The 11,832-nt window shown below is 44.4% G+C and overlaps 1 protein-coding gene across 1 annotated transcript in view; it reads right to left on the bottom strand.

Moving 5' to 3' along the window:
• Positions 1–3,376: 3,376 nt before the first annotated feature.
• LOC104471933 (calpain-5-like) overlaps positions 3,377–11,832 on the bottom strand; it is a 48,370-nt gene continuing 39,914 nt past the window's right edge. The window contains exons 10-12 of the mRNA XM_010087447.1: positions 11,459–11,580; positions 5,109–5,245; positions 3,377–3,559 (exon numbers count right to left, since the gene is read on the bottom strand). Coding sequence (XP_010085749.1) covers positions 3,377–3,559; positions 5,109–5,245; positions 11,459–11,580 — 442 coding nt within the window. The remainder of the gene's footprint in view (positions 3,560–5,108; positions 5,246–11,458; positions 11,581–11,832) is intronic.

Here is an 11,832-nt window from a genome sequence, read left to right as displayed (position 1 = left end):
CTGCTCACACCCTCCTCTGCACCCTGCGAGGGTCTGCCCTGCAGCCACCCTAGAGCGAGAATTCACACAGTGAGGGTTTAGCTGAGACAAACAGCAGCAGCACAGGTGGAGAGGAGGTCCTGGTGCAGCTGCGAGCTGTGCTCGGCCCAGTCAGGCTGCTATTCCCCACAGAGGTGACAGGCCTGCGGAAGAAGCGTCCACCTAACGCGGGGAGAGACAGTCCCGGTGGAGGGAAAGGGAAGGGGGAACAGAGCAGTGAGCACAAAAGCTGGGCTTCACGAAAATAAACATCATTTTAAATAAACAATGGAAATAGCACTCTGCCTGGGGCTGTAAACCTTACACCACAGAACCAAACAGGGCTCCTGAGACACTGCTGTTGTGCGGCCGGGGACAGGATGAGTCCCCAGACCAGGGCTTGGTCCTTCTGCGGGTGAGGGCAGCAGCGAAGGCACAGTCCGACGGAGACGGCGAGGAGCTGGGAACTCATCAGGGAAAGCAGGGAGCAGTTGTGGAATAACAGGCAGGCTGGGGGGAGAAGTGTTCAGTGAACCACTGAGATGCATTTTTCTTCTTAAGCAATCTGAAAAACGTTGTTTGGGATCATCCCAGAACAACTTATTTTATGTGAAACCAACTGTTTCATTTCAGAAATTACTGAACAAATTCATTTTTTTAACCTTTTATTTAAATCTCTTCATACTGAAAAGTAAAGAAAGGCCAAAATGAAACATTTTCCAACTATTCCCCTGTTTTAGTGTTTGGAGGTCAAAACCCTCTGCTGAAGGTGGCCCAAGTGTGTACATAAATGCAGTCCCCCACAAAAACACCCTTAGTTTTCCCACAAGTTATCGTTATTTGTTAAAAAACACTGCCCAGCTCTGGTAACATTCGATCTTAAATTCCTGTGTCTGTCTGAAAAGGCAATCTTCGTATCTCAAACATACAACATCTACCTCCTCTGTAAGCCAAAAACCCACGGAGCTGGCTTTGCGTTCAGTGCATGCCAAGATGCCCAACAGGAGAAAGCCCCCAGAGCAGCGGGCAGCGTGCCCTGCCCGGCCACGGCTCTCTTGCAGGCAGCACTGCGAGCCCCTTTCAACCTGCTCTTGCCTTGGCTTCACCTGGGATTGCTACCATCTCCCTCCTGGCGGGAGGAGAAGCCAGACGCCTCTAAATCAGCACAGCCAGTCGTGTTCCCAGGTTGGATCAGCTCCTGCTGACAGGCAATTCCTTCGTGCTCCGACTATTTCCAAAAACTAATAAATGCAGAGGTACACCAACTATTTCCAAAAATTAATAAATGCCGAGGTACAGACATTTTGCTTGGTCTCAGCATGCCCAAGCCTCCCACAGCTACCAGCACCGGAGTGTGACACCCTCAGGGCAATGCTGAGGGAGCAAGAGTATTTCCAGCCTGGCCAGCACAGGTGTTCAAGGGTCCCCTGTCTCCGGACAAACTGTGGGAATGTCTTGAGCTGACATAGTTTTCAAAGCCTAAAAATCAGAGAAGCCAACAGGTCTTAGTGCAGGGCTAGGACAACCCAGACTGAGTTGCAGTGGCTTGCCTGAGCTCTGGTCTGTATGAGAAAGTTCATGCTTTTTTAAAAAAAATTGCCGTTTACAAACATATCTGAGGGCAAGCAACTCTGAAGCTATAAGAGAAGAATTCCATTTGCCTGTGGGGCTGTCAACCGCATGTAGTTCACATCTGACAAATGCTCTGCGTGCAAAATGGCTTGAGCCCAAGCTATTTAAAAAGAGAGCTGGATTTAGGTACTTGGTACACGCAGCTAAGCTGATGGCAGTGTAGTACCATTCATAGCCTTACATTCCATCTCCAACATGTCAGAGAAAGCATTTTCCTACCACAGCAATGATCCTCTTGGAGCCCTGGGGAAACTTCAAAACCGTTTGTGAAAACATTAACTCTACTCAAGGCCATTTTATAAACTATAAAAATTGCACAAAATGGCTGAAGTGGTTACGAGGTACACAGAAATCCAAATTTCCTGGCTGGACTAAAGGAAGGATAGTCATCCTTGAGCTTCACTTTCAAGACCTGAATTTGCAACCGTGTAAAACCCATTTCCAAGATGTCTAACACAGTGAGCCCCTTACACTGCCAGAATCACCGCGCAGCTTGACAACCCAGAAATGTCTTCTATGAGGAAACCCTGCAATCAGGCTATATGCAAAAGTTAGAAGGAAGTTTATACCAGAACCATGCTTTGAAGGATATGTGAAAAGATAGCTGTCCTCCAGTATAACCCAGTTAAACTTCATCAAAAACGCCAGCTCTGTCGGCAATAAACCGATGCAAAATTTCTAGAGAGATACCCGACACCTGCCAGGGCAGAGCATCTTATTTCTACAAACCCATCCTTGTCATGAGCTAATTTTGTCCTCTTTCAGTCGTGCTACCCATCACATCTAAAGAAGCAAAGGGAGTGTTGTTCCATTTTTAGCATCATGTGGATTAAACAAAGCCTCCTTAGCAAGGAAGCTCCCTTACTGGATTTGTTCTCTGAGCAACACCACAGCTGAATTGTGAAATGCCCTTCTCTTGACCTGAGGTATCAGCTTGTGAGATGGAGAACAGAAGAATAAGGAAGTCAATCTGAGAGCTTTTATGCTAGCAAAGCTCTTATTTTCTGTAGTGTTCAAACAGGCACTGCAAGACCTGCCTTTATTTTCATGTTGCCCTGGCATGCCCAGTCTTAAGGAGACCTATGACTGATCTCCTTGAGTAATGACATTTTCGCCAAGGAACAGGAACATCTGATCTGTAGCAATAACAATGAAATTCATCAAGAATTTTATATGCCCACATGAGGAAAAAAGTTCCAATCAAAGCTTAAAAAAAATCCCCCCTCTCAAATACAGCCTGGCAGCAAGGACTGAGCCGCGCGAATCCACCTCGTGCTGCCACCCCACCAACCTGCTGAGACGTGACCATGGAGATGCAGCCGTCCCTGCCTGCATCCAGCCCCTCTGCTGAGAACAGATGACGACGTGCTGGGAACCTGCGAGCACGGTCACATGTGCTTCCAGCTTATGTGCCGAGAGCTCCTGAAAGATGCTGCTAGGGAAGATGGTCACACCTTAATGAGCTTATCTGCTAACATTTAGTTTGGTCCCTCTTCTACTGTATTTGCTGTTATCATGAACATATATGTATAAACATGTATTTTTCCCTCTTTAAAAGTCTCTCTCCCCATTATCCGTGATAATGTGGAGAGTTAGAGGGCTTTTTCTTTTTAAAGCGATTATGATTATGTGAAATCTTTGCTCCTGAGTCATTCACACAGAAAGCACAGACAAGCCCCCCTGCTGCGAGGTGACAGCTCTGTCTGGCTCTGCGGGGCTTTGGTATTCATAGCTCCACGAGGTCATCGCTGGAAAAAACCTTGATGGTGATGTGACCTGGCACCTCCGCTGCTTCTCGGCTGCCTCTCCCTCGGAGCTGCAGAGTCTGCTGTTCTCTGGGGTCAGTGGGTGAAGCTCCAAGCACCGCCTGTCCGAGGAACTGGTCACACAAGACGTTGCTGTTCCAGACCTAGAGACAAGGGAACAGAAATAAACCCAGCTGAAGCAGTGCTTCTCTCGCACTCCACCTGGAAGGGTTGTGCTGGAGGAAAGTCACCCCCATTAACCCCTTGAAAAAGCAGTGAGGAGGGGGCGTACATCTAAATTTAGCTCATTGTCTAGAGAGCATGTGGGAGATTCTGCATTTGCATGCTCATTTGCATACACTATGCAAATAAGGAGCTAAATGCAGCTTTTCGCTTTCTAGGTCACAGCCTACCTAGAAGAGGAAGAAAAATGACCTGTTTGAGCTCCTCAGCGGTAAAAACCTACATGCAATCAGCCTGTCTGTGCCACTGCCTGTTTGTGTTCACCTCTGCAGTGTCTTCAGTGCTTTTCCTGACTGTCAGAGTCAGGTCCACGCTGCTAAAGCAAGGGACAGCAGTGGTTCGGAGTCTCTGGAGATGTCCTTTGTCACTGCTCAGGGTGGGGTTGGGCATATAGCAAGCAGCAAGAGAAATAGTGCTAACAGTGGGGTTTGCTGCTAGTCTCACATGCCAGTCTTTGGTCTGTGACGTTCATTAGTATCTAATTTTCAGCTATCCTGGAAAAGTCAAAGTGTTTGAGCTGCATACTGTAGAGAGATGGGGTGAGATCCCATGTGTAAATAAAATCTTTACTAAGGACCTGGCAATGGGGTAAATCCTGCACATGCCAAGAACACAGACCACGTTCCATCAGCTATTGTATCAGTTCCCTCTAATCCATAACTACAGTCTGTGGTTTGGGGGATAGCAGTGCTATCATCCTCCTTTTATTTATAATATTTGTAGCTGCTAGTTCAGAGGAGTACTATGGCACAGGAATACCATGCACCAGTACTGCATTAGGCAGTGAAAAGTCAGAAATGCATCTCTTATTGCGACAATGTGCTACAATGCTATTTCAATTTCTGGCACCTAGGTGCCACAGTGAACTGATTCACAGATTCACTGTAAGATCTCCCTACATTGATGAAAAAGACATAGTCCTTAGTACTAAAGTTGTTTACTTCTATACTAAACAACTGTGTGTATCAAACTGAAATGCTGCTCTACTCTCCCAAACTTTTCCTGCACTGCCTCACCTAAATACCAAGCCCTGTTTCTCCAGCTAGTGCTGAGGTAAACAGTGCAGTCTAGTTCCCACAGGACTAGAATTCAAGGTAAAAAACTTCTTGATAGTAGCCTTAGCTTTGGTTTTATTTCAAACTCTGACTCTGGACAGCACTTGTCTTTTCTTTCTGTTTTGTCAGGTACCAAATGAGGCAAAAGGTAATTTTGTAAATTCCTTCAAAGCCTTGGAATGAAATACGCCTCCTGATGCCCAAGTGTCATCAGCTGCTGTTTTATGGGAGAGAGCTAGGCTAGAGATCAGCAGAGCAGCTGAGCTCCAGGCCCAGCCCAGGAAGGGGAGCAGAAGTTCTCGCACTTCTATCCTGGGTATCATTCATGAAGGAAGAGTTCGCACACGTTCAGCCCAGCGACGCTGTCGTGCTCCCCTACCCGCTGTTAGCACCCACCCTGCGTGGCTTATCTCACCTGGACGATGATAGGGCTGTCGATGTTCTTTCTGTAGAAAATCACTTGTGTGTCAAAGATGGGACTGGTTGTATCGTGTTGCACAGGAGAGCGCACGGTTTGGTTCTCACACCTGATAAGCACGTAGGGATCTGCTCCTAAAACACAACCAGCAGCACAGCGCTTAGGACACAGCATGGAGCTGAGACCTGCCCAAAACCCAGCAGAAGCAATCCCCTCCCATGCCTGGCAGCACCAGAGCACGTCACAGCTACTGCTACCTGCCCATCACCAGCAGAGGCGAAACACCTCGTTCTTAGAGTAACAAATGGATGCTCAGAGCTGGAAACCAAGCACCATTTGCTGTGAAACCAGCTCACTCCTAGACTGGGATTGCAATCTTTCCTCACTCCCTTGTTGTGCATCCTCCTGGCTCATCTAACAGAACATCTTCAGAGTGACACTCTGAGCTCCCCAACGCTGCTCTAGATGTGAGAGCGAAAATGCATCTGTGCAGATGCCATCTGGTATGTAGTTCTGGGTGCCCAGGCCAAAATGGAAGGCAAAAACTGTTCATCATCCACAGTTCCTACGGAGGGAACTGCAGGAACGCACAGAACTGCTTTTAGATCACTGAATGCACACCTCAGTGCCCAGCTTTCGACTGCCTGGCTTGAAGGTGCTCTCATGTATTCTGATGTGAGTATTAGTGTTAGGAGGTAGTTTTCAAGAAGCGGTTTCTCTTCCAGAAAGCAAAATATTGTCAAAATGCAAAAACATCTTGTAGGAGTGCACTGGTTTCAACAAGGTTTTCTGTGGGAAACTGTCAAAGGAGATCCTCCCCAGTTTCTCATTTCATTCCCATGAACCTGAGACAATTTTTCAGTTCTATCATTTGGATAGATGGACTTTTAAAGTTTTTGTTATCATAACATGTTTGTATGCATTATAGGTCCTAGTTAATGTTTTAAATTACACTTTAATCATATGTAACCCACTGAGATTATTCAACATTCTAGAAATGCTTTATTTTTTTTACACTGAACATTTTTTACTTTGTTATAAATGTTGATATTTTCTTTCCATTCCAATAGGGAGCAAGAAGCAATTTGGAAACACCTGTCTGTATCCTCAAATAGATGGACCGTTCCACTTTCTAATTAACTTTTAATTAACCACAGGCACTACCATTTTTTACACAACTATTTCTATCCATTCCTACTGTTAATGACAGCATATCTGTTTTTCCACACCTTGCTATGTTTTAGATACAGATTTTAAATAAACCCACAGCATGTGTGTAAGTCAGACTCATGATCATGTCCTAAACACATTTTGTCACCATCTACTTGAAAATGCCACCACTGGAACGGCAGCTGTAAGGCAGCATGATTTTCAGGCAGCTTTTGTTTTTTAACAATCCCTACCCAGGATGATTTTCCTCAAACACATCCCTCCCTTGCAGGAATGGATACCAACATCTCACGCAAAATAAACCGCGTAACAGCTACATCCAAAACAGAAGGAGCTGCTTCCACTTATGAGAAAGAAACAGATTTTTCCATACGCTGCACTCGGATTATAGCTGGCCAGACGTGCGACAGGGCTGTTCCACTGACAACAGCTCACACGTCCTATAGCAGGTACCCATCTATTGGCTTTTCTGATGGGCAATTACTTTCTGTGTCACTGGACGTGCGGATTTAGCTCTGAGATGTGGGGCAGCACCATGCTGTGTAATCAGGGATGGAAAAGCTCCCCCCTTTGCAAAGAGATCTGGAAAATTGATCTGAATAAAATGGGGTCTTGCATGAAATGGTGTCAACTACTTTGGCTGCAGGCAAAGAGCAAAGCAACATCTGATCATTAACAGTAATTAAGAGATAAAGGGCATAAGAAGGGGTGGGGAAAGGGCACAGAGCTTAGAGAGGTAACAGGGTATCTGCTGGGCAAGGGAGCTGTTAGTGAAGGGACTTGCTAAGTGAAAGGAAAAGGACAGGTAACATCTCAAAGAAACAGATTTAAATTCTCAGGAAGAGCTAGAAAATAAAAAGAGAGACGTAGAAGAGAAACATGAAAGTACCTGCACAACACGACCTCACGATGGCATTGCTGAATAGTTATGTTAGGAGAACTGGCTCCAATTCTAGAACAAGAGAAAGAAATGGCAGAGCTGCACACGTGGGATGAGACAAGGGACGTTCTCAGTCACAGGTGGCCCAGCTCTTTGCAGGTCTGGGCCTGGTTTGGTTACAGGACAAAGACAATGCAGAAATGGCTACTAACATGGAAGAGGGACATCCTAGTATTCACCATGAGCCGGGAATGAAAACAACTGGAGCCTGTACTCTGGCAACTGCTCTGGCAGTAGGAGGAGGATGGGGTTCAATTCTCAGGCACACACATGACTCAAGCCATGTATGAAAGAACAGGGCAAAGGAAAAAGCTGAAATCTGTAAAGGCCAGAAACATTTGAACAGTAATGACATTTCTAAGACTTAAAGAAATCTACGCCCAGTGGTCTAAGGCCAATTTTTTTTTTTTTTTTTGAGAATTGCACTACTTTAAAAAAGGAGTGGTGAAAGGCAATCAAACACGCGAATTCAACATGGAATTTCAGTGGGAAGACTTAAAAATGCAAAAGGTGATTTGTTCTCAAAGATAAGCTCTTGGGTAAAGAGTAGCAGACAGTAGCGAGAGCTATTTTTAAGACAGACTTGTGAACAAGAGACAGAAAATCTCCAAGGACACAGGGTTTCCTCATTTTCTTGCAAACCTGCCACTGCACTTGGCTCACAGATAGTTGGATCAACTTCAGAACAAGCTAACTTGGAGAGAGGTACTTCCCAGAGAAGCAGCCTGGATGCATTCAGAATTGAGTCTGGGCAGCAAGATTCATGCACTGTTCTTGACAACAGCAAATCATCCATTGTATTTTCCAGACAGGACAATGGATCAAAGAGAGCAGCAAGGAGAAGCTTTCCAAAAACATTTAAAATAGAGATTAAACAACCTTCTTCTGGCAGAGAGCAGGGTTCTGATGACAACCAGCTTGTGAACCAGGCCAGGTGTGCACTTGCTATGAAACCTTCATTCTCTTCCAGTTTTGTTTATGTAGTTGCTCAGAAATTTGTGCTAAGCTCAACTGTCAGATGACAGTGATAAGCTTATGTGAAAAACAGTGCATTCAAGTCTATAATCCTAGTTATATATAAAAAAAATGATGTCTGTTCAGGCTGCTCTTACTTTCTGCAACTGCATACCCTGGTGTCAGAGTACAGAGACATCCTGATGTTTTCAGGACAGTTCATCACAGAGACGTAATGCCATGTCTTCGTTCTCAGAAGCTTCAGAATGGATCATAACCTCCTCCTTTATCATCAAGTTTTGTCTTCTCTCTATACTAAGGGATGATTGTGACAAACCAGGCAGGTGGCTGGACAAGGTGGAATGCAGCTGACAGATGGCAGAGACTGAGCATAGGAAAAGCAGCAGCTTGAGAGCAGAGATGCTGCAGATCAGAAGAAGCCAGGAAACCCTTGTGAAATGCAGTGGGGCTAATCAGATGCAGCAGCGCACCTAGAAACAAGTTGCCATCACCCTTTGCACCGGAAAATGACTAACCTTTGTGTGAGGTCCTCTGAGCAGCAGGAAAACACAACCACTTAATCTACCTATTTGCTACTTGAATAAACATATTGACTGTGCCTAACCTGAAAGGAAACTTCTACTTGTCACTACCCATGGCAATTGCTGTGTGGCCTCCTCCCTCATCTCGCAGTATTGACGAGTCAGGAGGCTGCTGTTGACTTTTAAGTCTAGTTCACATCAGGAAATGCTCCGGGAGCAGCAGGTAAGTAAGGCTGGTGTTTCAGTAACTGCCCATGGGACTTTGAGGTCTAAACTCACTCCTGAGAAAGCTGCTCTTTTTCAAATGCCTTTCTGCTATTTCTCCTTCAGATAAGCATGGGAGAGAGTCCAGATGTGGATCCAGAGAAGCCAGAGAAGCTTCTTGTCGAGTATCCTTGTCACTGCTCATCTTGATTTTATTGTGTAGCACAAATGTCAGCGGTGCACATTTGGCTTCATGGGTTTTTTTATTTACACACTCTCCCTACTTCATTTGTCTGAAGCTGCAATAAGATGTGGCATTCTGCAAGACAATCTATGAATGCATTCTGTGAGCTGGAGATACTTATAGAAAAAAAAGGCTAGTAAAGAAAGACTTAAACAGGGATTTCACAGCAGAATTCAAGATAATGGGGAAGCTGCTGAAGTGAAGCAATTCAGCTCTCCTTCAGTGCCCCCTGAATGGATGGAACTATGGGCTGAAAAGAGACAAAGAGTTTTAGTGAAAGCTTTCTGTTGATCCAAAATGAAAATATTTTAACTTTTTTGGTGACATTTTATTCAAAGTCAGACAATAAGATTCATTTAGGTTTTGTCTTCAAACCCCCTTATGCTTTAATTTAAAAATGGCAATTTGTTTCACACAGGGTAATGGGATGCTTCAGAAAAAAATTGACAATGATAGACTGAATTTTTCAGCCACTTGATGAATTCAATACTAATTCACAAATAGTTTCACTTGACCCAATTCTGCATTTTTTCAAAAGATAAAATAATCAAGCAGAAGCTTTGCTTAGGTTTAAACAGAAAATCTGTGAGTCCATTTCCTACTGACAGTTTTTTCCACAATAGGTTACCTTTTCAGTTCTGTCAGGGTCACCATCGGCCCAACACTGGATGCTGAAATCAAAGTGGAAGAAGATGCTTCAAATCAACCTGACCACGTGTAGTAGTACTGGGTCCTAAAGGTATTCGGGCTATGCTGTAGTTAGAACATCTGTTACACATTGCTTGGAAGTCCTATTTGTATATTCCTGAGGGTCTGCGTCACAATGCACCAAATTGACGCTCTCTAAGCTGAAGCCTGGTCTTTGGCAGCTGCAGGCAATTGTTTTTAATGATCTTGTCAAGGCTGTAATTGTGCTAAGGATTGTGAAATGCTAAGGGTGGAGAATTGGCTTTTATTGCTTTACTGCAGGGAACGTTAGAGAAAACTGTTAAAGGAATTTTAAAAGCAAAAGAAAACCACCCTTGAAAATGAAAATGTCCTTCACGCAGCAAGAACAAGAACATACCACCTCTTTCCACTGCACTGCTATCCCTGTCACACATAGCCCCTGCAGTCTCACCCATCCATCCTGCTTGTTTGACTGAGGTGTTTGTGGCTTCTGTTTCTTCAAGAAAAGTACCAAGAAAAATGAATTTAATCCGTTTTCTGTATCGCTTCCCTCCAACATTCCTGTCCCCCAAAGAGACAACCAGAGTTAACAGAAAGAGGCTTTCACAGTGAAAAGTACATTCAGTCACCGCTCAGTGGGTGCCAGGAATAACTATGAACAGGAGACAGGAAGAAAAACTGTAGCCAGCTGATGGGAGAAATTTTACAGCTGCTTTGTGAGACTGAAGATGAACTGTACCACAGGTCTAAGTCTAATGCCTTCTCTGCCACAAGAAGTTAACACAACTGAGCTCCAGATCTTAAACTGGAGAGAGGTGAGGAGTTATCTGGAGCAAACACAGCAGATGTTTCAGGAACCTCTTTAGTTTCCTGTTCCAATTTCACCGTAGTATCTTTGCTCCTTTGCTTTCTTCCTCCGAACTGCTCAGTGCTGGATGTGTCTAACTTTTTCTGTTGCACTGGTCATGGAAAATGAAGGTCAACAGATGGAGAGTAGGAGTAGAAAATGAGGAAGCAGATGACAACTGGACAAGTCTCCTAATTAACTGTCAACATCAGATGCCAGAAAGACATTTTAGTGTCCTTCAGGACGCTTCCTTTGACATGTAGATACAGTCCTGTACAAGTCATTTAGCCTCTGCCTGTCCTAGCTTACCCAGCTGAAAATGGTTGTTTGAAAACCATCATTTCCTCCCTGAAGTGCTGTTATCCTGTGGTAATGAAGAACAAAGTGCTCTGAAGACCGTGAACAACATTGCTGAGGTAAGTGTAATACACTACATGAGTCTGTGCAATTACGATGTCTCTCTGGATATTCTCCATTTATTAAAAAAACATAACTCTGAAAGGTGAATTTCTTATTAATCCCCTCAAAAAGCTTCTCAGGAGGGTCCGGCTACTACTACATCTGGACCAGCATAGACGACACAGAACTATTGCTGGTTTGCATCATCTTATTCATTTGAGCTCTCCTTTTGAGCAGATTTTACAACATGCTGAAAAAAAAGTCCCATGAATCTTCAGTTTGTTTGGATGATTTCTGACTGCTTACATGTCAACTCAGATCATCTTTAGAGGACTGAAGAGGCCCCCTTCCACTCTCCCAGGCTCACTTTACACTTACCACCTGATCTGTCCTGCTTCTGTAAACCCTCTGCCGAGTGAATTTTGATTTGGGTGACTCTGCGCGGATAGCCACAAAGAAGACTCCAACATGTCATTTTAGGCTTATCTGCCTTCAGCTCTCTGAAAAAACATAGGAAAATCAATTGAAGCATCAAATATCAAGCAAACAATCAATGGTTGCAGAAATTTTTTCAGAACATGAGATTTGTACTCTTTCCTCATCTACCGTTATGGTAGTTTGTGGCACAGAAATGACAGACCTAAGAAATAAAAACAGAGCAAAGCAAAGTAAGACAAATGTGTGTGTTACCCTTTGCACGGCAGCAAAAGTGGTGGGGGAAAAAACCCTTTAAATAATGGAAAATAGTATCA

This window comes from Pterocles gutturalis, unplaced genomic scaffold, assembly GCF_000699245.1.
Source record: "Pterocles gutturalis isolate BGI_N339 unplaced genomic scaffold, ASM69924v1 scaffold11751, whole genome shotgun sequence".
In the NCBI taxonomy this organism is placed as follows: Eukaryota; Metazoa; Chordata; class Aves; order Pterocliformes; family Pteroclidae; genus Pterocles; species Pterocles gutturalis.
Note: the sequence above shows the minus strand (reverse complement) of the source record. Positions and strands in the feature narration are given on the sequence as shown.